The sequence below is a fragment of the Chiloscyllium punctatum genome, chromosome 47 (assembly GCF_047496795.1).
Source record: "Chiloscyllium punctatum isolate Juve2018m chromosome 47, sChiPun1.3, whole genome shotgun sequence".
Lineage (NCBI taxonomy): Eukaryota > Metazoa > Chordata > Chondrichthyes > Orectolobiformes > Hemiscylliidae > Chiloscyllium > Chiloscyllium punctatum.
Window position 1 is genome coordinate 18,158,394 of NC_092785.1, and position 26,684 is coordinate 18,185,077.

At 40.5% G+C, this 26,684-nt stretch overlaps 2 protein-coding genes across 2 annotated transcripts in view; both read right to left on the reverse strand.

Annotated features, from left to right (window-relative positions):
- Positions 1–1,583: 1,583 nt before the first annotated feature.
- Positions 1,584–5,073, reverse strand: LOC140468444 (uncharacterized). The gene is made up of 3 exons (XM_072564536.1): positions 4,841–5,073; positions 3,350–3,742; positions 1,584–2,186 (listed from the first exon to the last, which is right to left on the reverse strand). Exons 1-3 carry the CDS (start codon positions 4,968–4,970, stop codon positions 1,810–1,812), a joined length of 900 nt encoding a protein of 299 aa, XP_072420637.1. The 5' UTR covers positions 4,971–5,073; the 3' UTR covers positions 1,584–1,809.
- The window catches only part of LOC140468652 (uncharacterized), a 36,208-nt gene continuing 14,517 nt past the window's right edge, over positions 4,994–26,684 (reverse strand). The window contains exons 7-17 of the mRNA XM_072564736.1: positions 25,757–25,904; positions 21,677–21,792; positions 19,724–19,865; positions 17,259–17,374; positions 16,086–16,227; positions 14,348–14,427; positions 11,493–11,625; positions 9,216–9,632; positions 7,028–7,444; positions 5,099–5,257; positions 4,994–5,001 (exon numbers count right to left, since the gene is read on the reverse strand). Of these exons, the coding sequence (XP_072420837.1) occupies positions 4,994–5,001; positions 5,099–5,257; positions 7,028–7,444; positions 9,216–9,632; positions 11,493–11,625; positions 14,348–14,427; positions 16,086–16,227; positions 17,259–17,374; positions 19,724–19,865; positions 21,677–21,792; positions 25,757–25,904 (1,878 nt within the window). The remainder of the gene's footprint in view (positions 5,002–5,098; positions 5,258–7,027; positions 7,445–9,215; positions 9,633–11,492; positions 11,626–14,347; positions 14,428–16,085; positions 16,228–17,258; positions 17,375–19,723; positions 19,866–21,676; positions 21,793–25,756; positions 25,905–26,684) is intronic.

Sequence of the window (26,684 nt, forward strand, 5' to 3'; positions counted from 1 at the left end):
ATTCTTATTTGTTCTTCCAAAATGGACAACCTCACACTTGGCAGGGTTGAACTCCATCTGCCACTCCTCAGCCCAGCTCTGCATCATATCTAAGTCCCTCTGCAGCCGACAACAGCCCTCCTCACTGTCCACAACTCCACCTATCTTCGTATCATCTGCAAATTTACTGACCCACCCTTCGACTCCCTCATCTAAGTCATTAATAAAAATTACAAACAGCAGAGGACCCAGAACTGATCCCTGCGGAACTCCACTTGTAACTGGGCTCCAGGCTGAATATTTACCATCTACCACCACTCTCTGCCTTCGACCGGTTAGCCAGTTTTCTATCCAATTGGCCAAATTTCCCTCTATCCCATGCCTCCTGACTTTCCGCATAAGCCTACCATGGGGAACCTTATCAAATGCCTTACTAAAATCCATGTACACTACATCCACTGCTCTACCCTCATCCACATGCATTTGAGAACAACGGTAACATAACATTAATATTGACCTCTCTACGGCACTGCAAAACTTCTCCTGATGGTTTCTGAGGTGATTGGATCTTTACACCATCCTGCAACACACTAAAATGAGGTAAACTTGCTGAGACTTCTGGCATGTTTCTGAATTCCTCACCTGCGCCCTGATCCATGACGTGTGCACACAAAGGAGAAACGTCTTCTAAAAGAAATCAAATGTTTAAAAAATTCTTAAAGTTTTTCTCCTGCTTTGGGTATAGGATTTCTCCTGATTTCTGAAGTGTTTCACAAACACATGACACTTTCTGTGGTCTCCAGTTTTAATTCCCTTCAGTTATTCACTTTTTTTAAACATTATTATCGCAATGTTATGAATCAGCCTTTTCGTAAATTATTCAACATTAGACCTGAAAATCTTTTCCCGAGTTGGTGTCTTTAAAACATTTTGCATACATTTCACAAACGTGTTCACCGAACAATAACGTCGCTTAATTTTTTGAGGAATGTGCATTGAGTCTGATCCCTCAAGATTCCTGTTCTATTATGTTTCTGTGTATTGACTCTGGGGCATGCACAAACTGGACAGCAGCAGATGGGATTGAATCATCGTCAGTTTCCAGCAGTGTTTTGGGCATGTTTTGTGAAGAAACTTGAAACAACGGGTTTGGATGGGATGTAAAAGTTTGAAGGAATAAGGGGGCTGAGGCCAAGGAGAGATTTGCAAACACAACGATGTTGAATTATCAAATCCAGGTATTGTTGAACCAGGAACCCAAGCACGTCAGGGAATTCAGCTAGAGATGGGGAAAAGGGACTTGGTGAGTTAATTCAGAAAGGACAGAAACCTGACAGCGGGAACATCCAAGTCATTTTCATGCCGACAGACTGTTATTAGTGGGTGCCTCCAGAGTGTTGGGAATATTCAAATGGTGACATGTCATGCCCATGTCTGTATTATAGATATTACACATTGTTTTGAATATGTTGGAGAGTTTTAAGCTGTTGACGGACTTGTTTTCTCCAAAAAAATAAATCAACATCAGTCATGGAACAAGTATTTTACAGGAAGAAAACTACAAAAGCAATTTTTAAATCAGGATTCTGTATAACCTCTTTCTTGATACAAATGAGTGAAGTATAAATTGTAATTGTCAGAGCATGTCCAGAATCCTGACCACAAAGGTCACTGTCTCACACAGGTAGGAAAGACAATTAGAGCAAAAGAGAATGACGACTTTGATGGACGTTCCCTGGATATGACAATTTTTTAATCTTTATATTAATCAAACACATAGTGTTATCTCACGGGACGCATGGTCACGATTCTCACTTCCTCCAGGTCCCTTTAATTCCCTGCCCGGTCGAAAAAAACGTTCCTTCCATCTGGAGGCATATTGTTTCTGGAAAAGCTGTCTGAAACGTTTTCCTCTTGCAGAAGACGAGTTGATGTGGGCTTCCTCACTGGACTTGGACTTGCAGGGGTAATCTTCACATTGTCCAGTTCATTCTGAGGTGTTGTATTTGATAACAAAGAGATAATAGCTTTAACATGTCCTTTTCTACAAATCTGCAGTTCATCCTGCAATGGTTTCTGAGGTGATTTTATGTTTACATCATCCTGGGTCTCCCTGTTATGGAGTGAACTTGATGAGTCTGTTGTCATGTTTCTGGATTCCTCAGACGTGTACTGGTCCATGAAATCTCCATGCACAAAAGGAATATCTTTGGGAAGAAGCAAAAGTAAAAAAAAAAGTCACAAATATTTCTCCTCCACTGGGGTTTAATTAAGCTGGGCAAAACTTAATACATCTTTCAATAAACCTGACACGTTCCTTGTTGTCGACTTTCAAATAACTTCAGGTGTTCACTATTCTGTAACATTATTTTAACAAGTTAATTAATTAGCCATTTTACATACTTCAAATTGAGACTTAAAAATTAATTCTCCAATTTTTACTTGAAGAGTACTTTGTAGATATTTGAAGAATTTGGCCTCCCAACATCAATGTGACTTCATTTTACGCTGAATATGTGGAGAGTCAGTCCACCTCTCCCCCGCCGCCCCCCCCCCCCCACCACAGATTCCTTTACTCCTCTGTTACTGTATACTGACTCTGAGACACAAATGATTTCTACAGAAGCAGATGGGTGTGAATAATGTGCAGTGTTTCTGAATTCCTCACCTGCGTTCTGATCCATGAAATGTGTACAGGACATGTGCGATGAAGAAACCTAAAACAGCTGACTAATGATGGGATGAAGCAATTTGAATGAAACAGAGGTGATTTGCAAAAACGGCAAATTTGAATGATCAAATCCATTTGTTGTTGCACTCAGAACAAAATGGACGTCAGTGAGCGTAGTTCGTGATGGGGAAATGGGACGTGGTGTGATGATTCGTTAAGTGCAAGATGACCGTGGGACAAATAGTTCACTTCCTTTCTGACAGACAGGTATTAGTGTGTGTTAAAGAGTGATCAGAATATACAAACAGTAACCTGTCAGGTCAGTGACTGTGTTATCCTTATGGCACATTGTTTATGTTGGAGAGTTTCAAACAGACATGAAACTGGACTTATCCAAAAATAAGTCAACACCCCAAATGATTCAAATAGTTAACAGAAGAAACCCACAATAGTAAAATTTGAATAAGGATTCTACGTAACCTCTTTCCTGAGATAAATTAATGAAGTCTGAATCGCAAATAAGATAGCATTTCACGTTTCTGATAACAATGTCAGCAGTCTTACGCAGAGAGGAATAACAAATAAAGAAAAAGAAGGTGATCACTTTGATGGTGTTTCCCTGGATGTAATTAAATCTTTATCGGTGTATTAATTAAACACATAGTTTCATCCCGTCGGGTCCATTGTCACTGTTCTCACCTGCTCCAGGTCCCTTTGCTTTTACTGCCGTGCCGCACGGAATGCTCATTCCATCTGGAAGCATATTGCTACTGGGACCGCCGACTGAGATGTTCTCCTCTTGCAGAAGACCAATTGGTCTGGGATTCCTCACTGGACTGTGGCATGTAAGGGTAATCTGCACGTTGTCCAGTTCATGCTGCGATGTTATAGTTGAGAACAAAGGGATAACAGTTTTAACATGTCCTTCCCGACAAACCTGCAGTTCATCCTGCAATGGTTTCTGAGGTGATTGAATGCTTACACTATCCTGGGTTTCCCTGTTATGACGTAAACTTGCTGAGTCTGTTGTCATGTTTCTGAGTTCCTCACACATGTACGGGTCTGTGGAATGTCCATGCAGTCTAGGAATATCTTCGGGGAATAAAAAGCAAAGTATTAAAAGAAAAAGGTCGAATATTTTGAATTCTTTCGGGTAAATTTTGGCTGGGCACAATGTAATATATTTTTCAATGACTGGATACTTTCCGTGTTGTCCACTTTCAAATATCTTCAGGTGTTCACTGTTCTGTAACATTATTATAACAAGGTAACTAATTATGCATTTTTCATACTTCAATATGAGAAATGGATATCAATTCCACAGTTGTTACCTTAACAGCACTTTGTATATATTTGGAAAAAAAAATGGTCTCCTAACATTAATGTCACTACATTTTACACGGAAGATGTGAAGAGTCATTCCCTCCAAGATTCCTTCATTCCTCTGTTACTGTATATTGACACTGAGAGACAAATGATATTTTCAGTAGCAGATGAGAGAGAATCATATCCTGTTCCCAAGCAGTCTCCAGGATATGTGTAATGAAGAAACGTTAAGGAGCTGACTTCTGATGGGATGAAACACTTTGAAGAAAACGCAGGGATTTGCCAACATGGTAATTTTGAATGATAAAATTCAGGTGTGGTTGAACTCAGAACAAAGTGAATGTCAGTAAGCCCAGCTAATAATTGGGAAATGGGACTTGGTGTGAGGAGCGATAAAGGAAAGTAAACTGTCCGTGGGACACACAGATCATTTTTATGCTGGCAGACTGGTATTAGTGGGTGCTACAAGAGTGATAAGAAAATACAGAGGGTCACTTATCGTGTCAGTGATTGTATTATAGGAGTGACTTATTGTTCTAAACATGTCGGAGAGTTTTAAACAGGCATGAGGCATGTCTTATCCAAAAAAAAACAAGTCAACAGCCAAAATTATTCAATTATTTTACAAAAGAAAACTGCAATAGTAAATTCTGAATCCGGATTTTATGTAACTTCTTTCTTGGGGTAAATGAATGAAGTATAAATGTAAATATGAGAGCATTTCGCATTTTGAATAACAATATCAGCAATTTCACATAGGGAGGAATAACAAATAAAGAAAAATATTGAACACTTTGATGGTGGTTCACTGGATGTAATTAAATCTTTCTCTGTATATTAATTAAACACTCAGTTTCATCTCACCGGGTATTTTGTCACTGTTCTCAACTGCTCCAGGGTCCTTGGCTTTCACTGCCGTGCCGGACAGAATGCTTATTCCACCTGGAAGCATATTGATACTGGGACCGCCGATTGAGATGTTTTCCTCTCGCATAAGACCACTTAGTCTGGGATTCCTCACTGGACTGGGGCATGTAGGGGTACTCTTCACGTTGCCCAGTTCCTGCTGAGGTGTTGCAGTTGAGAACAAAGGTAGAATTCTTTTCACATGTCCTTCTCTACAAACCTGCAGTTCATCTTGCAATGGTTTCTGAGGTGATTGAATGTTTACACTATCCTGGGTTTCCCCGTTATGAAGTAAACTTTCTGAGTCTGTTGTCATGTTTCTGAATTCCTCACACATGTGCGCATCCTTCGAATCTCCATGCAGAACAGGAGATTCTGTGGGAAGAAACAAAAGTTTAACGAAATGAAAAGCACAAATATTTCTCTTCCACTGTGGTTTAAATGGGCTGGACAAAATCTAATGCATCTTTCAATAACCAGATACGTGCGGTCTGGTCGACTTTCAAATTCCTTCAGGTATTAAGCATTCTACAACATTATTATAACATGTTAATTAATTAACCATTTTACAAACTTCAAAATGAGAAATAAAAACGAATTCTCCAGTGTGTACCTGAAGAACATTTTGCAGATATTTGAAGAATTTGTTCTCCCAACATTAATGTCACTTCATTTTACATGGAATATATGGAGAGTCAGTCCCCCCCCCCCCCCCCCGCCCCCCAACATTCCTTTACTCCTCTGTTACTGTATGTTGACTCTGAGTCACAAATGATCGTTACAGTATCAGATGGGAGTGAATCATTTTCTGTTCATTAGCAGTGTACAGGATCTGTGTAATGAAGAAACCGGAAATGGACGTCAGTGAGCCTAGATGGTGATGGGAAAATGGCACTTGGTGAGAGAATTGATAAAGCACCAGAAAACGATTGTGTGCAAACAGGTCATTTTCCTGCTGACAGATTGCTCTTTGTGTGTGCTGTAAGAGTGATTAGAATATATAAACGGTAACATATCAGGTCAGTGACTGGAAAAAAGGAATGGCACATTGTTCTCAAAATGTCAGAATGATTCAAAAAGACACGAGGGTAGTTTTATCAAAAACGAGCCAACAGCCAACATGATTCAATTGTTTTACAGAAGAAAACTGCAAGAGCAAATTTTGAAGCAGGATTCTATGTAACCTCTAATTTCAGATAAGATAATGAAGTATAAACTTTACGTATCCTAAGCCGGATTTATGCACTTAATGGTAAGTTCCAAGGGAGTGTTGCTGAACAAAGAGACTTTGCTGTGCAGGACCTTCAAAGTAGAGTCGCTCCTTGAAGGTAGATAGGATAGTGAAGAAGGCGTTTGGTATGCTTTCCTTTCTTGGACAGAGCATTGAATACAGGAGTTGGGAGGTCATGTTGCAGTTGTACAGGACATTGGTTAGGCCACTGTTGGAATATTGCATGCAATTCTGGTGTCCTTCCTATCGAAAAGATGTTGTGAAAATTGGAAGAGTTCAGAAAAAAACTTACAAGGATGTTGCCAGGGTTGGAGGACCTGAGCTACAGTGAGAGGCTGAACAGGCTGGGCCTGTTAACCCTGGAGCGTCGGAGGCTTAGGAGTGACCTAATGAAGGTTTACAAAATTATGAGGGGCATGGATAGGAAAAATAGGCAAAGTCTTTTCCCTGGGATCGGGGAAACCAGAACTAGAGGGCACAGGTTTAGGGTGAGATGGGTTAGTTATAAAAGAGACCAAAGGGGCAACTTGTTCACGCAGAGGATGGTAGGTGTATGGAATGAGCTGCCAGAGGATGTGGTGGAGGCTGGTACAATTGCAAATTTTAAGAGGCATTTGGATTGGTATATGAATAAGAAGGGTTTGGAGGGATATAGGCTAGTTGCTGTCAGGTAGGACTAGATTTGGTTGGGATATTTGGTCGACATGGACGGGTTGGACCGAAGGGTCTGTTTCCATGCAGTACATATCTCTGACTTTTTGACTCTATGACTGCATTCCTGATAATAATGTTAACAGTCTTACACAGGAGAGAATAACAAATAAAGTAAAAGAGAATGAACACTTTGATGGTGGTTCCCTGGATGTAATTAAATCTTTCTCGGTATATTAATTAAACACACAGTTTCATCTCACCGGGTCTATTGTCACTGTTCTCAACTGCTCCAGGTCCCTTTGCTTTCACTGCCGTGCCGCACGGAATGCTCATTCCATCTGGAAGCATATTGATACTGGGACCGCCGATTGAGATGTTCTCTTCTTGCAGAATACCACTTGGTCTGGGATTCCTCACTGGACTGGGACATGTAGGGGTACTCTTCACGTTGCCCAGTTCCTGCTGAGGTGTTGCAGTTGAGAACAAAGGGATAATTGCTTTAACATGTCCTTGTCTACAACCCTGCAGTTCGTCCTGCAATGGTTTCTGAGGTGATTGAATGTTTACACTATCCTGGGTTTCCCCGTTATGAAGTAAACTTGCTGAGTCTGTTGTCATGTTTCTGAATTCCTCACACACGTGTGCGTCCGTGGAATCTCCATGCAGAACAGGAGATGCTGCGGGAAGAAACAAAAGTTTAACGAAATGAAAAGCACAAATATTTCTCTTCCACTGGGGTTTAAATGAGTTGGACAAAATCAAATGCATCTTTCAATAACCAGATACGTGCGGTCTGGTCGACTTTCAAATACCTTCAGGTATTAAGCATTCTGCAACATTATTTTAACATGTTAATTAATTAATCATTTTACAAACTTCAAAATGAGAAATAAAAACGAAATCTCCAGTTTATACCTGAAGAACATTTTGAGATATTTGAAGAATTTGTTCTCCCAACATTAAAGTCACTTCATTTTACATGGAATATATGGAGAGTCAGTCCCCCACACCGCCCCCCCCAACATTCCTTTACTCCTCTGTTACTGTATGTTGACTCTGAGTCACAAATGATCTTTACAGTATCAGATGGGAGTGAATCATTTTCTGTTCATTAGCAGTGTACAGGATCTGTGTAATGAAGAAACCTAAAATGGACGTCAGAGAGCCTAAATGGTGATGGAAAAAAGGCACTTGGTGAGAGGATTGATAAAGCACAAGAAAATGATCGTGGGAAAACAGGTCATTTTCCTCCTGACAGATTGGTATTAGTGTGTGCTACAAGAGTGATGAGAATATACAGACGGTAACATGTCATTTCCGTGATTGTATAAAAGGAATGGCACGTTGTTCTGAAAATGTCGAAATGATTCAACAAGACATGAGGCTAGTTTTATCCAAAAACGAGCCAACAGCCAAAATGATTCAATTATTTTACAAAAAAAACTGCAATAACAAACTTTGTCGCAGGATTCTATGTAACCTCTAATTTCAGATAATAGAATGAAGTATAAACTTTACGTATCCTTAGCAGGACTTATACACTTAATTGTAAGGCCCGAGGGAGTGTTGCTGAACAAAGAGACCTTGGAGTGCAGGTTCATTGCTCCTTGAAAGTGGAGTCGCTCATTGAAGGTAGATAGGATAGTGAAGAAGGCGTTTGGTATGCTTTGCTTTATTGGTCAGAGTATTGAATACATGGAGTTGGGAGGTCATGTTGCGGTTGTACATGAAATTGTTTAGGCCACTGTTGGAATATTGCATGCAATTCTGGTCTCCTTCCTATCGAAATGATGTTGTGAAAATTGAAAGGGTTCAGAAAGATTTACAAGGGTGTCACCAGGGTTGCAGAATCTGAGCTACAGGGAGAGGCTGAACACGCTGAGGCTATTTTCCCTGGAGCGTTGGAGGCTGAGGAGTGACCTAATAGAAGTTTACAAAATTATGAGGGGCATGGATAGGATAAATAGGCAAAGTATTTTCCCTGGGGTCGGGGAGTCAAGAACTAGAGGACAAAGTTTTAAGGTGAGAGGGGTAAGATATAAAAGAGACCAAAGGGGCAATTTGTTCAAGCAGAGGTTGGTACATGTATGGAATGAGCTGCCAGTGGATGTGTTGGAAGCTGGTACAATTGGAACATTGAAGAGTCATTTGGATGGGCATATGAATAAGAAGGGTTTGGAGGGATATGGGCCGGTTGCTGGCAGGTAGGACTAGATTTGGTTGGGATATTTTGTCGGCATCTACGGGTTGGACTGAAGGGTCTGTTTCCATGCAGTACATATCTCTGATTCTTTGACTCTATGACTGCATTCCTCATAACAATATTATCAGTCTCGCACAGGAGAGAATAACAAATAAATTAAAAGAGAATGGACACTTTGATGGTGGTTCCCTGGATGTAATTAAATCTTTCTCGGTATAATAATTAAACACACAGTTTCATCTCACCGGGTCCATTGTCACTGTTCTCAACTGCTCCAGGTCCCTTTGCTTTCACTGCCGTGCTGAACGGAATGCTCATTCCATCTGGAAGCATATTGATACTGGGACCACCGATTGAGATGTTCTCTTCTTGCAGAAGACCACTTGGTCTGGGATTCCTCACTGGACTGGGGCATGTAGGGGTACTCTTCACGTTGCCCAGTTCCTGCTGAGGTGTTGCAGTTGAGAACAAAGGGATAATTGCTTTAACATGTCCTTGTCTACAAACCTGCAGTTCCTCCTGCAATGGTTTCTGAGGTGATTGAATGTTTACACTATCCTGGGATTCCCTGTTATGAAGTAAACTTGCTGAGTCTGTTGTCATGTTTGTGGATTCCTTATACATGTGCGGGTCCGTGGAATCTCCATGCAGAACAGGAGATGCTGCGGGAAGAAACAAAAGTTTAACGAAATGAAAAGCACAAATATTTCTCTTCCACTGTGGTTTAAATGGACTGGACAAAATCTAATGCATCTTTCAATAACCAGATACTTGCGGTCTGGTCGACTTTCAAATACCTTCAGGTATTAAGCATTCTACAACATTATTTTAACATGTTAATTAATTAACCATTTTACAAACTTCAAAATGAGAAATAAAAACGAATTCTCCAGTTGTTACCTGAAGAACATTTTGCAGATATTTGAAGAATTTGTTCTCCCAACATTAAAGTCACTTCATTTTACATGGAATATATGGAGAGTCAGTCCCCCACACCCCCCCCCCCCCCCACCAAGATTCCTTTACTTCTCTGTTACTGTATGTTGAATCTGAGTCACAAATGATCTTTACAGTATCAGATGTGGGAGTGAATGATTTTGTGTTCATGAGCAGTGTACAGGATCTGTGTCATGAAGAAACCTAAAATGGACGTCAGAGAGCCTAAATGGTGATGGGAAAATGGCACTTGGTGAGAGGATTGATAAAGCACAAGAAAACGATCGTGGGAAAACAGGTCATTTTCCTGCTGACAGATTGGTATTAGTGTGTGCTACAAGAGTGATGAGAATATACAAACGGTAACATGTCAGGTCAGTGACTGTATAAAAGGAACGGCACATTGTTCTGAAAATGCCGGAATGATTCAACAAGACATGAGGCTAGTTTTATCGAAAAACGAGTCAGCAGCCAAAATGATTCAATTATTTTACAAAAGAAAACTACAACAGTAAATGAGGATTTTATGTAACCTCTTTCTTCAGATAAATGATTGAAGAAAAAATTGTAAATATCACAGCATGCCTACATTCCTGATATAACAATATTAACAGTCTCACACTGGGCGGGGAGGGGGGGTGGTTGAAACAGCAAGTAAAGGAAAGGAAAGTGAGCACTATGATACTTGTTCCATGGACATAATTAAATCTTTCTCAGTGGGTTAATTAAACAGAATGCTGGGTGCAAGGTCACTGTTTTTATCTGCTCCAGGACCCGTTATTTTCCCTGTTATGTCTAAATAAAATGTTAATTCCATTTGGGGGCACGTTACCATTGGGAACGCTGATTGTAATGTTCTCCTCTTGCTGAAGAACAGTTGGATCTGGATTCCTCAGTGGACGAGGACTTGCAGGGGTAATCTTCATAGGGACAACTTCCTTCTGAGGTGTTGTATTTGAGAACAATGGGATAATAGTTTTAAAGTATCCCTCTCTGCAAAACTGCAGCTCATCCTCCAATTGTTTATTAGGTGGTTGCCTATTTATAAAATGTTGCTCCTCCCTATTATGAGAAAAAATTGCTTAGACTGTTACAGTATTCCTGAGTTCCTCATTCGGTTTTGGATCCAAGACATCTCCATGCAGATCAGAAAATTCTTCAGGATGAATACAAAGGTTTGAAAGAAAAATGAAATAGCATCAAATACTTCCCCTGCTTTGGTGTTTATGACTGGGCATAACTTATTACATTTTTCAAAAACCGAAAACTTTCCATGTTTTTCCCGTTCGAATTCCTTTAGGTTTTTTAAACTGTTCTATAGCGTTAATATAACTAACTTATCATTCTGCATATTTCAATATTGCACATAAAAATCGATTCCCCAGTTCGCACCTTAAGTGCATTTTGCATATAATTGAAGAATTTGGTTTCCCAAAGTCGATGTAATTTAATTTAGACCGAATATATGTGGATGTTTTACTGGTCTCTGGTCAATTAGACATCAGCCTTGAAGAGTGATGCTGCCCTCATTATATGAATGTGTAAAGAATAAATATATCCATACTATGAAATAAAAGTGATCTCACCGAATGCTTGTGCATGTATGTTGTTTTCATTGTCTCCATTTGAATAGGGTTGAGGAGCTGAATCTCCATTCATGGAATTCCTGGATTTAATGCAAATGTCCGTTGTTTCAGACACAATATTTTTCTCTTTGTTCTGTTAGAGCAAGATAATAGTTCGTCATCAAAGGAGTTATATTTCCTTACATATTCTGTATTGACAATAAACAGAGCAAGGGAACTGGGTTTGATATCTGCTCTTGGTGAATGTCTGTGTGGAATTTGCACATTCTGCGGATGTGTAGGTTCGGCGCATTAGTCTGGGGTATTGTAGCATAATCGGGTAGGGGAATGGGCCTGGGTAGGTTACACTTAGGAGAGTTGGTGTGCACTTGTAGGGAGAAAGGACCTGTTTCCACACTGCAGATAATCTATGAGAATACGATTCTCCCTGTGCATGTGAGGATTTCGTCGCATAGTCCAAAGATTTGCAGGTTTGGTCGAATAGCCACAGCAAGTTGCCCAAATAGCCAGGGATGTACAGGCTAGTGACATTACCCACAATACATTTAAGAGTGAAGTGGTTCTCTTGGATGTAACATTCTTCAAACTGGGTGAATGGCGAAACTTGCACTATGAGGTTTCTCTGATTCTAACTTATTAATTTGACAAATGCCGAATGAGTTACATTATGTTTACTTCCCTGTGACTGAAACTGCCTTTAAATGACAAATTAAGGAGAACAATTCTTCACGAATACTTGCTTTTACATTTTGCGTGATTGTAATGACAGACAGCAACAAGATCTCGCCTCTGTGATATCACCATTAACTCTAGAAATCTTAAGGAATCCCTGCCTCACCAAAGTAAATTCTAGACATGTTACTGACGTGTACAAATGCAGAAGGCACAGATTTATTTCATGTCATATCAATTTGACTAATCCTTTGTTTGAATACAAGTGAGGAGCGATGTCTCAGAATAAAGATGGTAAGAGCACAAATCGAAGTCGTAGAGAGGTTGACAACATTGAGCCAACTAGGGAATAACATTTGTTCTCAGAGGCAAGAGTGCCGATATGATGTGCAAGAGGGAGGAAGAGTTACAAGTCCAATAGTCGAGGTTATCAGGAGATGTTTGAGTTAGTTGTTTTAAAGGTGGGTAAGGTCCATCGTCAAGCGGACAGCAGTTCAGAGAGCCAGAATATAACATTTTAAAAATGATATCTTATGTCACATAGGGGAGAACTGGCGTTTGTATCGGTTATCTCAGATATGGATCTTTGAGGATTAATGTGACACCATTGGAAATTAGGTCTGCGTTAATTATATTCAGCCACTCATATGAAAGTGGAATTTGTGCATTCTGAAGTGGATTGTTTTTGGGTTTATTGATATATAAGATTATGCGTTAACGCTATCTAAGCGTAACAGATGCAATATTTACTTCCTTTGGAAGCCACTGACATTATTCTGAGCTAAAAGTAATCCTCGGTTTTCGTCTGAAAAACTACTTAAAATTGAGAATTGAACAAATGAATCATATTATTAACACATGTACTGGACAGTCGGGAAACAGTAAAATAAAAATTGGAAAGCTCTCCCACTGATGCCTCGATCATGCACCATTTTGAATAGTTAGCAGAATAAGGAAAAAAAAAACAAAACAAAATAAGCATGGTCTAAAGTGAGATCATCCGTCCTGAGCCAACTTATTATCACGGAAGCCCGCAAAACCGTCATTCCTCCAACATTATGCTACCATCGGCACTGGAACCAACTCATATATAAGGCACCAATCTTCAAGCAGCATCTTGTACCGTGCGGCTTATTCAACTTGCACCACCTCGCTGTCAACTACGACGTTCCCAACAACATCAGCCTGTCATCTCTTGCTGCTGTGCCAACCTCACTGATGTGGTCGTAATACCCTTCTCCCACAGCTTCGCCACCAGTGCCAGAACCAACCAGCGACGAAGTCACCAACCCACAGAAGCTTCTTTTCATTCTTGGTCTTACCGTGGTCGATGTCATCTCTGCTAACATAGCAGTCACCGATTCCGATGCTAGATTTCATGCACACTCCATGTAAAGCAAGAAAGGAGTCATTTGAGTTCACGTGGGCTCCCTCACTGTCCTACTCACTGATGCTGTTACCATCAAAGATCAAGACAGCAGGGTAAATAAAAGAAAGCAAAACGAAAAGGAAAGAGAAAGCGTTAAAAAGAGGAACAGAGAAATAATAGTCAGTCATAGCGGAGATGTACTGGCTAACGACCCCATCTCCATTGCCACCTTGATGATGAAATTGCATGTGAAATGCAGCAGACTGGTTACATCAAGCTGTTGTAGAATCATAGAGACATCAAATCATTGAATCCCAGCAGTGCAGAAACAGGCCATTCAGCCCAAAGAGTCTGCACGAACTCTCCAAATGGTATCCCACCCAAGACCACCTTCACCACAACTCCGAAACAACATTTGGATTTTACCATAGTTAACAAACCTGACCACACATTCCTGCACATTACGCGGTAATTTTTAAGCACGGCCTATCCACCTCAGCTGCACTGCTTTGCAGCAGACAAGATAGGCCCTTTGGCCCATCATGTCCTGCTGCCCAGAAACAGCCATCTAACTATTGTAATCCTATTTGCCAGCACTTGCCCTAGAGCCTTGCCTGACTTGGCCCTTCTTCGAAAATAACGCCGTACATTGGATAGAAAAAATTTTATATGAATAATAATGCAAACTCATGAACCTGGAATTACCAGAAAAAAAATCAGGTTAGTTTTACCATCGGGTAATTTCTCTTTCTTACAAAGGAACCTCGAATTCTTTCAGAGTAAATGAATTCTGATCGAAATAATTTACACTAACCTTGTCCACGTCTTCTTTACTATTTTCCAGTAGTTTGTCCCGTTGTAGCTCTGCATCTCTGGATTGTTGAATGCCAGCTTCTGTTGACAAAGGTAGACCTTCTAAATTACTATCTCTCTCTAGAAAATGCAAAATAGTGATGACTTCATTGAAAAATGCAAAGGTGAAAAAGAATAAACCCAAGGAGAGGCCACATCATTTGTTTTGGGACTATATTGTGTGGTATATAATGGAATACATTTTCTCACTAACGTGATAACTTTTTCTTGTTTTACCTGTGATATTAGTTGCAACCCTTCACTCTTCATTCCCATCACAAGGAAAACATTAATTAACAATTTTACAGTTTTACGCTAGATCTGAAAACTCCATTCTCTAATTAGTTCCTTAAGTAAATTTTGCATACATTCGAATTGGTTGTCCTACCCAACATCAATGCTACTTAATTATATAGAGAAGGAGTGCACATTCAGATCTCCCTTATTGCTGTAATACTCTTCACATTGATGTACAAGTTCAAACTTTGTGCGTGATTTGCAACACTGTTCTTGCTCAGTAGTCCACAAGCAATAAGTTTTCATAATAATTTTTATTTCTTCGTTCCCCAATGCAATTCTAGATAATATTATTGAGAAAGAAATTTCTCTTTCAGCACTGGTTACTGTGAAGCTTTGAATTAAGAAAGCTGTTACAACACTCTTTCCCTGTTTCCTGTCTTTGCTGTCATTGAGTGTTCTTCAGACCGACATCAATAGCTTCTTCAGTCATGGAATCAAAGTGTGACAAGGAAAAGGCAGAAAAATGGGATTGAGAAACATGTCAGCCATGAAGGAATAGTACAGCAGACACAGCTTACAGAATGGTCTAATTCTGTTCCTACATGCTATTGTATTATGATGGTAAGAGGAACCGCCTTTATTAGCTTCTCTTCTTTTGTTACCTCCGAAGTTAATCACAACAAGTAGATCCCTTTGCTTCTAGTACACGTCCATTTCCAGTCTGACTAACCGTTCCAATTCTGAAGCTGAGCAGGAAGCGCAGACTCTGAATTCTCACTGTAAGCTGCAGCAAAATGTCTATTCCCCCAACTCTGCCGACTCCAAACCATACTACATTCCAATTCCATAAACAAAATCTAGACTTAAAAGTTTAACAATAACCATGAAACCGTTGTCGAATATCAGGTAAATCCATTTGGTTCAGTGATGTCATTTCAGGAAGGAAACTGCCATCCTGACCCGGTCTGCTCTGCTTGTGACTCCAGACACATAGTAATATGGTGGACTCTTGATTGCCCTCTGGGCAATTATGCACAGACAATGAAGGCTGGTACAGACCAGGGTACCCACTCACATGAATAAATAAACATAGAACATTACAGTGCAGTAAAGGCCCTTCGGCCCTCGACGTTGCACCTCCCTGTCATACTAATCTGAAGCCCATCCCACCTACACGCTTCCATGTACGTCAATTTGCCTGTCCAATGACGACTTAAATGCACCTAAACTTGACGAATCTAATTCCAATGCAGGCAAAGCATTCCATACCATTTCTACTCTCTGAGTAAAGAAAATACCTCTGACATCTGTCTTATACCTATCTCCCCTCACATTAAAGTTGCGTCCTCTCGTGTTTGCCGTCCCCATACTTGGAAAAAGGCTATCCCTGTCCACCCAATCTAACCCTCTGATTATTTTGCATGTCTCATATCCATTGGAGGAAATAAAAGTAACCTCACCAGAAACATTTTTGCCATTTTCATGGGCTCGATTTCGATGGAGTTGTGGAGTTGAATATGCATTCGCTGCATCCGTGGGTTTAATGTCATTGCAGTTGTCCTTACTGCATCGCATTTCAGTCACTCCATATTCCACTTTGTTCTGTTTGAGCAAGATTACACTTTGTTAGCAAGGGAATGACAATGCCTCGTCTACTCTGAAGTCACAAGGCAGAGAGTCAGGGACAGGTGTTTGATACCAACTCTGCGGGACTGTCTGAGTGGAGCTTGCACATTCTACCTTTGCCTGCATGCGTTTCATCTGCTTTCCTCCCACAGTCCAAAGACATGGATTGGTCATGGCAAATATCCCTGCATATCTAGGGATGTATAAGTGAGGTAGATTACCCACCATAAATATGAGGAGAGAGTGGGGTTCTGCTCCTGGTTTCAATGTTCTTCAGATTGGCTGAATTGCATCTATTTCCATTTTTTAGGATTCTATGATTCTGAATTATTAATTTGACAAATGCCATAAAGTTTACAAAATGTTTACCTCCCTTTAACTGAAAGAGTCTTTAAATGTCAAACTAAAAAGAAAAAAAGAATCTTTAAAATATTTGCTTTTCCATCTTGATGCCAAGTTGATGTGGAAATTGTGTGGGAAAAATGATAGGTCAGTACTAAAATGCTGTCTTTCCATCATAAAGCTCTGCAATTATAGAGATCCCTACAGTTCAGAAAGAAGGCATTCCCCCACATTTTGTCTGCACCAACTCTCAGAATGGCATCAAACCCAGACCCAAACCACCATAACCCCAAAACAGCATTGGTATTTTGCCAGGAACTCCACCTAACCAACACACCGCTTAACTCTACAGGGCATTTTTGGTATTGCCTGTCTAAATGAATTGCACACCGTTTATGCAGAGATAACCATCTAACTATTTTAATCCTATTTGCCAACACTTGGGCCCCAGCCTTTACTGCTTGGTCTGTCTTCAATAAAAAAACAGAATCTTTCATTGGATGTCAATTACTTTTTGGACTCATTATAGAAATTGCTGGCCCTCGAAATACAAGAAACAATATACTTTTGGTCAATTTCAAACATCAGTTAAGATCTATTTATGACAGAGGAAGTACGATTTCTATCAAGGTGAGTGAATTTTGTCGGAGTGGATTTAAACTGACCTTACACACATCTTCTGTACTAATTTCCAATGGATTGTTTTGCTGTTGCTCTGCATCTTTAGATTGTGGAATGTCATCTCCTGTTGACAAATTTGCATCTTCTTCATTATCGTTCTCTAGAAAATGCAAAACAAAACATGATTAGAACATCGCAAATTCAATGCATTGAAAAGTTGAAATGTAAAAATGAATTAAACCACACGCAGAGAACACGTCTTTTCCCTTGGGATTTAATTGGGTTAGAAATAATGGAGTACATTTTTCACGAACATGATACCTTTTGTGTTTTACTTTTAAAATTATTATCAACCCTTCACGAGTGATTCCCTTCATAACAAAATGATTATCTAGCCATTTTACAGTTCTACACGAGATCTAAACTATGCATCCCTGGTTAGTTCCTTCAGAATACTTTGCATTCATTCGAGGAATTTACCCAACCTAACATCAATGTTACTTAATTGTTTCAAGAATTAATGTACATTCAGGTCCCCCTGTATTCCTGTGCTCCTCTGTCACATTGATGAGTAATGACAACAAATGTGCTTTGATTTGCATCACTATTCTTGGTCGATGATCAACAAACAATAAGTTTATATTTGGATTTTTACTTCTTAGTTCACCTAGTCTAATACTACATAATAACAATGAGAAAGAAAATTAACTTTCAACACTGATTCCCAGAAACCTCTCAATTAAGGGAGGTATTACAAAACTTCCGAATTTTCTGTCCTTGCTGTCATTGATTGTCTTTTAGGTCGATATCGGCAGGTTTTTTAAAATAAGTGAATCAAGGGTGACAGGGAGAAGGCAGGAGAACAGGTTTGAGAAACATATCGGCCATGGAAAAATAGTAGAGCAGGCACAGTATACCGAATAGTCTAATTCTGCTCTGTTTTTTTATGGCATTATGTTCGTAAGAATAATCTCTTTATCAGCTTCTCTTCTTTTGTTGCAACCCGCGTTAACCACAAATAGTTCCCTATGCTTCCTCTACTCGTTCATTTCCAGTTTGAACAAATAGCTCCAATCCTGAAACTGAACATGTAGCGCAAACTTTGAGTTCTAACTTTCAGATGCAGCAGAATGCCTATTCCCCCAACTCTACTGTCTCCTGCTTCCACTACATTCTAAATCAATAAGCACAAATCTGGAATTGAGAGCAAAATGATGATTATGCAATATTTGTCGACTACCAGATAAATCCATTTGTTTCAGTAGCGTCCTTTAGGCACAGAAACGGTCAATCTTATATGGCCTGATCTGCCTGCAACTCCAGGCACACCGCAATATGTTGGACTCTTAATTGCCCCCTAGGCAATTAGGGTTGAGAATGTAGTGTTGGAAAAGCACAGCAGAGCAGGCAGCGTCCGAGAGGTAGGAGAATCAATGCTTCGGCCATAAACCATTCATTATAAATGGGTCTTGTGGGTCGGTGCTGAGAGTTAAATGGGATGGGGTGGGGCCTGGTGAAAGATAACTGAAAAAGTGTCAGGTGGATGACGGTGATTGCCAAGGTGATAGGTCAGAAGATGAGTCAAAGACAGGTCCAGAGGACGCTGCCGAGTTGGAGATTTGAAACTGGGGTAATGAGAGGGAAGGAGAAACGAGGAAGCTTTTTTAAATCCGCATTTATCCCGTGCAGTTGCAGAGTCCCAAGGCAGAAGCTAAGGAGTTCCTCCTCCAGACGTCGCATGGTAACAGTTTGTCCCAGGACCTGAATGTCCTTGACAGTGAGGGAGGATAAGTTGGCACGTCCAACCAAGGACGGTGGGAAAGGTGGGTGCAGATGTCCCAGAGATGTTCTCTGAAACAACCCGCAAGAAGGCATCCTGTCTCCCTAATGTAGAGGATACCACATCGGATGCAACGGATGCAGTAAATGGCATTGGTAGAGGTGCTGGTACATTTGTGATGGATGCGGAATGATCCCTTGGGGCCTTGAATCGAGGTGATGGGAGTGGTGTGGGCGCAGGTTTTACACTTCCTGTGGTGCAAGGAGTGTGGTAGGCTGGTGGGGGATATGGATCTGGCGAGAGAGTTGCAGATGGAATGGTCTTTTCGGAATGCTGACAGGGTTGGGGAGTCAAATACATCTCTCGTGGTGCAGTCTGTTTGGAGGTGGTGGATGTGGTGAAGGATGATGCATTCTATGCGGACGTTGTTGGGATGGAAGGTGAGGAACAGGAGTGTTCTGTCCTTGTGCTTTAGGAGGGGTGGTATCCAAGGACGTTGGTATGTGAAGTCGAGGAGATGCACTGGAGGACATCACCAACCAGATGGGAAGGAAATTTGCAGTTGTGGAAGAAGGAGGTCATCTGGACTTACTGAGTTGGAATTGGTGATCCCAGAAACAGACCCAGTGGAGGCAGAGTAATTGACAATAAAAGATAATCCTGAATGGGGTGCCCATACCCCATGAATGAGTACAGAAAAGTCATATCTGGATATAAAAGTAATCTCACCAGAAACATCTTTGCCTTTTTCATGCGCTCCATTTGGATGTGGTTGTCGAACTGATTCTGCATGCGTTTCAGTCATGGGTTTAATGTCATTGCAATTGTCCTTACACTGTAATATATCAGTCATAGAATTTTCCTCTTTGTTCTGTTTGAGCAAGAATACAAGTTGTTAGCAAGGGAATGACAATTCCTTACCTATTCTGAATCTGCAATGCAAAGAGTGAGGGATCTGGATTTGATAAAACCCTCGGGGACTGTCTGTGGTAAGTTTGCAAATTCTCCCCAATTCTGCGTTGGTTTCGATGGTTTTCTTCCCACAGTCCAAAGATGTAGATTGTCCATGCCAATTTTCTGCGAATGTCCAGGGAGTAATTGGCTACGTAGATTAACCACGATTAAAATGAAGATTGTGTAGCGGTATGTTCATGGGGGAAATGTTGTTCTGATGGGCTGCATGGCGTCAATTTGCACCGTGAGGATTCTAAGATTATAAATGATTAATTTGACTTGCGCCAGATGGTTTACACCACAGTTACTTCCTTTTGACTGAAATAGGTTTTAAATGTCGTATTAAGGAGAAGAAATCACTCGAAAGCATTTGACCTTACATCTCGTATCATTGACATGAGAGACAGCAAAATCACCTCACCTGTCTGATATGGCGATTGACTTTAGAAATCTCTAGGAATCCCTGAACAACAAAACAATGTACTGGAAATGCAACTGATGAGTAAAAATTCAGGAGAAACAGATATATTTCACATCAGAAGTGACTGAATAAAATATCAGTTTAGTAAATATAGGGAGAAATATTCGAACGTAAAGAAGTGAAGAGCCCAAATGAAAAGCACGGAGTGATTGTCAATATTGAAAGAATTGCACATTGACTAGAAAATAACATGCAATACAACAATTCGTCCTTGGAGGAAAGGACGCTGATATGACTTGCAATAGAGAGGGCAAGTTAAAAATACAAATGATGGGGTTATGAGGACTGGACAGACCCAGTTGTGTTGATTATAGGTAAGATCCATCACCACCTGGACAGCTGCTGAGACAAACAGTATGTAACTTCGTATTTCTGACATCACACAGACAAAAACTGGAGTTTTTAATCACTTATCTCAGAAATAAAACATTGGCAATTCATGGGACATCAATGGAAGTCAGATCTACATTAATAATATCCAGGCTCTCGTCTAAAAGAAGTATTTCTGAAAACTTGTTGGTACAGTTGTTGCTATTGAATATGTTAAAATATGCAATAACGCCATCTATAGGTAGAAGATCCAATATTCACTTCGTTTGAGAGCCAGCCACATTACCCTGGAGTGAAATATGACCGTGGTTTTCAGGTAAAAGAGACATGAAAGTAGAAATTGCGTGGGTAATGCATAAGTTCGTAAGAAATTGGAAGTTATAGCGTCTCAGAGATCTAGAATTATAGAATCCCACACTGCAGAAAGAGATTTTTCTGCCCATCGAGTCTGTCCTGACACTTAGAAGGGTATCCCACCCAGACCCAAATCCATTGCCCCAACCTCTACATTCCCCAAAAAACACTCGGGTTTTTGCAATGGTTAACTCACTAACCAACATACCCTAGGGACACTACAGGGCAATTGTTCTTTACAGCCAATCCAACTATCCGGCGCATCTATCCAAAACAAATAAAAGACGCCAATCAGATCTGTGTCAGTTAGAGGCAACAAGACAAAAAAAAATCCTATGTCCCAGTACTTGGTCCATGGTTTTACTGTCTTGGTCTTTCTTATCATGTAAAATGCAACATTGTAAATATTTATTTTCTAAGAACTGTGAGACTACTTGATGACCCTGTAAGTACAGTAAACAGTACACTGTTGGGTTCCACTATTGGATAAGATCCATTTATGACAAACGAAACTCAGCTTCAATTGGAGTGAATGAATTCTAATAGAATGGATTTGCACTGACCTCGTCCATATCTTCTTTAATTTTAAATGTATTGTCCAGCTGTAACGCTCCATCTTTGGATTGCTGAACGTCAGCCACAGTCGCCAAAGTTGCCATATTTACATTGTTATCGCCCTCTATAAAATGAAACATTCATCACATCATTGCAAGATTTAATGCACTGGAAACTTTAATGTGCAACAGCTCTGAACGACTGGAACATGTATAATTTACAACTGTACCAACGAATGTCAAGTACAATTGATTATTATATACATGTAGAATTATTTATCTGCTTTGTAACGTCTTGCCATCCACAATTAATCTTTCGAATTGATGATCGCCTTATTTTGTTCTTACTTTTTGCAAGGTTTGTGAACGTTGTAGCTCAGGTTGTGGTTTAGGGTTTAGGTTTGCTCGCTGACCTATAGGTTTGATATCCAGACGTTTCATTAACTGGCTAGGTAACATCTTCAGTGGCGACCTCCAAGTGAAGCGAAGCTGTTGTCTCCTGCTTTCTATTTGTATCTTTCTCCTGGAGGGGGTTCCTGGGGTTTGTGGTGATGCCATTTCCTGTTCGTTTTCTGAGGGGTTGATAGATGGCATCTAGATCTATATGTTTGTGTATGGCGTTGTGGTTGGAGTGCCAGGACTCTAGGAATTCTCTGGCATGTCTATGCTTAGCCTGTCCCAGGATAGATGTGTTGTCCCAATTGACAAGGTGTTTTTTTTTCATCCATGTGAAGGGCTATGAGGGAGAGAGGGTAGTGTCTTTTTGTGGCTAGCTGGTGTTCGTGTATCCTGGTGGCTAACTTTCTTCCTGTTTGTCCTACGTAGTGTTTGTGGCAGTCCTTGCATTGAATTTTGTAGATGACGTTGGTTTTGTTCATGGGTTGTACTGGATCTTTTAAGTTTGTTAGGTTTTGTTTGAGACTGTTGGTGGGTTTGTGTGGTACTAGGATTCCGAGGGGTCTCAGAAGTCTGGTGTCATTTCTGAAACTTCTTTGATGTATGGTAAGGTGGTCAGGGTTTCTGGCTGTGTTTGGTCTGCTTGTCGTGGTTTGTTCTTGAGGAATCTGCGCTCTGTTTTTTTTGAGTATCCGTTCTTCTTGAATACGTCGTATAGGTGGTTCTCCTCAGTTTTTTGAAGTTCGTCTGTGCCTGCAGTGTGTGGTGGCTCGTTGGAATAGTGTTCTGATACAGCTTCGTTTGTGTGTGTTGGGATGGTTGCTGGTGTAGTTGAGTATTTGGTCAGTGTTTGTTGGTTTTCTATATTCACAGGTTCGTAATTCTCCCTTGTCCTTTCTTTCTACTGTGACGTCCAGAAATGCGAGTTTGTTGTCGGTTTCTTCCTCCTTGGTGAATGTTATGCTTGTGAGGGTGTTGTTAATGATGTTAAATGTCTTTTCTATCTTGTTTCGTTTTGTGATGACACCTTTGTCATCTACCTAGCGGACCCAGATTTTTGGTTTGATGATTGGTAGGGCTGTTTGTTCTAGCCTTTGCATTACCGCTTCTGCTCTGAATCCTGATAATGGAGATCCCATGGCTGTGCCGTTGGTTTGTTTGTAGACTATGTTGTTGAAAGTGAAGTGGGTGGTGAGGCACAGGTCCACTAGCTTTATGATGTTTTCGTTGGTAATATGATTGATGGTGGTTGGTGTGTGGTGAGTGTTTCCTTTGCTCGGTCAATGTTGATGGAGGTGAACAGTGCTGTTACGTTGAATGAGATCAGTGTTTCGTCTTCCTCTATTTTGGTGTTTTTGATGATTTTTAGGAATTCCTGGGAGGAGTGGATGGAGTGCTGTGACTCTTCTACTAGGTACTTCAGTTTTGCGTGTAGTTCTTTGGCCAGTCTGTAAGTTGGTGTTCTGGCTAGTGAGACTGTGGGTCTGAGGGATGCTCCTGGTTTATGGATTTTTGGTAGTCCGTAGAATCGTGTGGTGTTGGTCCCGTCAGGTTTTATTTTCTAGAATTCCATCTTGTTTATTTGTCCAGAATTGTGTAATTTCTTTAGGAGATTTTTAATTTTGTTTCCTAGTTGTGGGGCCGGGTCTAGCGCCACCTTTTGGTAGGCGTTGGTGTCTGCGAGTAATGCATTGGCTTTCTGAATGGAGTCCCACCATTTGGACTGGGACAACACATCTATCCTGGGACAGGCTAAGCAAAAACATGCCAGAGAATTCCTAGAGGCCTGGCACTGCAAACACAACGCCATAAACAAACACATAGATCTAGATGCCATCTATCAACCCCTCAGAGAACGATTAAGGAATGACATCACCACAAACCCCAGGAACCTCCTAGAGGAGAAAGATATAAATAGAAAGCAGGAGACAACAGCTTCGCTTCACTTGGAGGACGCCACAGATGAGGATACTTAGCCAGGTAATGAAACGTCTGGATATCAAACCTACAGCTCAGCGAGCAAACCTACACCCTTGGTGTTTACTTGCCAAGCGTACAATTTGAAGTCATTGATTTCACTTCAGTTTACTAAATATAAATTGGTGAACTGTCACATGTGTAAAGGTGTATAAATAATCGTACCACAATATGGTGACAGAAAACTTCCATGAAATAAAACCTCTCCCTCTTTGGACTCTAACCCCACTCTCTTTTACTCCTTTCACCCTCCCACACTCTATCTTCTGCGAAGAAAACGACACTTTCCGAGCTACCATCAGTTTTGAGAAAGAGTAAAATATCCAGAATGTAAACTCAGATTTCACTCTACAGGGACTGTCAGACCGATGATTATTTTCCAGCAACTTCTGTTTTTTTTTCTGACTTACAGTGTCCGCAGTCTCTTTGGTTTTTTATCTGGCACAAATCTTAAATCTATAAAACAGTCCTCTTAAATCTATTGTCACCTATTCCAAGATGATTCTTTTTAACTCACCAGCTTGAAGTCTTCTTCTGCAATGGTGACACACAATATGTCTATATATCGTCCATTTATGTCTGCCATCCACCTGTCCCATACCCCTCACCCACTGCCACTCTAAACTCTCCACTTAGAGTCATAGAGTCATAGAGATGTACTGCATGGAAACAGACCCTTCGGTCCAACCCGTCCATGCTGACCAGATATCCCAATCCAATCTAATCCGACTACCCAAACCATATCCCTCCAAACCCTTCCTATTCATATACCCTTCCAAATGCCTCTTAAATGTTGCAATTGTACCAGCCTTCACCACATCCTCTGGCAGCTCATTGCATACACGTACCACTCTCTGTTTGAATAAGTTGCCCCACAGGTCTCTTTAATATCTTTCCCCTCTCACCCTAAACCTATGCCCTCTAGTTCTCGACTCCCCGACCCCAGGGAAAAGGCTATTTACCATATCCTTGCCCCTTATAATTTTATAAACCTCTATAAGGTCACCCCTCAGCCTCCGATGCTCCAGGGAAAACAGCCCCAGCCTGTTCAGCCTCTCTCTGTAGCTCAGATCCTCCAGCCTCTTCAAAGTAGATTCCAAATCTACGTCTCCTATACATCTTCCTTCTATAATGCACCAAGCCCACTCAGACCCGTACCTAGTGTTCAAAACACTTTTTCAATTAAGACGTTATCCTCTCAGTACCTTGCTCAATGAGCTTTCATTCTTTATAAGTTTCCGTGGGACAGATAGTGTGAAAAGGTGGAAATTGACCTCATTGCAAAATCTCTTAGACGCTATCCGAGAGGGGATTGATGCATTGTTTGTGATACAGAGTGACATCAAGGGAATGAGGTAATTTCTTACACTGGCTGAGATTACTATAAAGGTATGTTTTTCCCCACCTCTACCCTCATCTGAGGCGCAGTGAACCTCAGGTTAAACCACCACAAAGCATCTCTCTCCTTTTTTTTAATAAGGAAGAAGTCCTATGCTCCGGGTGGACTGTTGTGACTTTCACCCACAAGGTTTGCCATATTTTGTCAATTCATTTTCAAAGACTACTCCATGCCAAACACATTGGAGGAACATTAGGTCGTAACGCATTGTCTGATTTGTATATCAGATATACCTTCTAATCCTGAGAAGAAGTTTATTTGTATAAAATTGTACACAAAGCTGCAAATATGATTTCAACTGGAAAATAAAAACTCACCGGGGCCACTTGTGTTTCTGTCATTTGGATGCTCGCAATTATCTTCCAGTCCTAGAGGAACCTGCTCAAACATATTATTTGTCGGGCTGACATCCTCATTGGAACTATCACCAGGGAATATAGTTTCCATATGTGCATTTTCCTCTTGCTGCTAAGCAAACAAAATTTGAATAGATGATCTGTGACAAAACTTTATTTTCTGAACTTGCTCAACTTTGCATGCTCCCACCCAGTGCAGCCAATTACAATGAATCCCCCTGATCGACCATAGACAGGTAATAAAGAAATGAACCACACTGCAGATCGAAATTTCAAATTGTGTTTAAAACCTTACTAATATATGGCGTTCAGAATTGTGTGCAGTTCATCAAATTACACCGAGTCTAAATTGTGAAGAGATGCATATTATTCCCTTATTTTGCAACCCAAGAATACATACAGGCACAGTCTGCAAAAAATGCATACTCAGATAAGCAATAGATTGCGGTTATAGGTTGTATGGGAATAACAACTTCAATGTTACATGTTTCTCTGAATTCAGGCAGCCAATTTGTCTCTTTACATTAACGTTTGCAGGTAGTCTATCAAACTGAGGTTTTAAAATGTTCTTAATCCTAACAATTCCAGGTCATTTATTTGTTCCCCTCACTAGTTTCAGGAATGGCCTCTCTTAAGGACGCAACTGTCTGCCACGTATGACTGAAGAGGCCTCTTTTCGATGTTTAAAAATGTCAAATGCATAATTGGAGCATAGTACTGGACTTGAGTCGTTAATATTCTTCTTTGCCACATCACTGCCAAGCCTTTGACATTTTTCAAAACATGATGAAGCTTCATGGGCAAGTTCTTATAAATTTGAAATCGCCTATCTCTCCTTGTATCATAGCTTTGTTCTCAAAGAGCGTTTCAGGCTGATTTTATTTTGTGG

Bases quoted from the DNA above. Each gene is read 5' to 3' on its own strand.
- LOC140468444 (XM_072564536.1), bottom strand. From the start codon at position 4,970: ATGCGAGAGGAAAACATCTCAATCGGCGGTCCCAGTATCAATATGCTT. The intron at 3,743-4,840 runs GTGAGATGAAAC...TATTCCCCGAAG, and splicing joins GAACAGTGACAAAATACCCG to ATATTCCTAGACTGCATGGA. The intron at 2,187-3,349 runs GTGAGAACAGTG...TTCTTCCCAAAG, and splicing joins AGCAAAGGGACCTGGAGCAG to ATATTCCTTTTGTGCATGGA.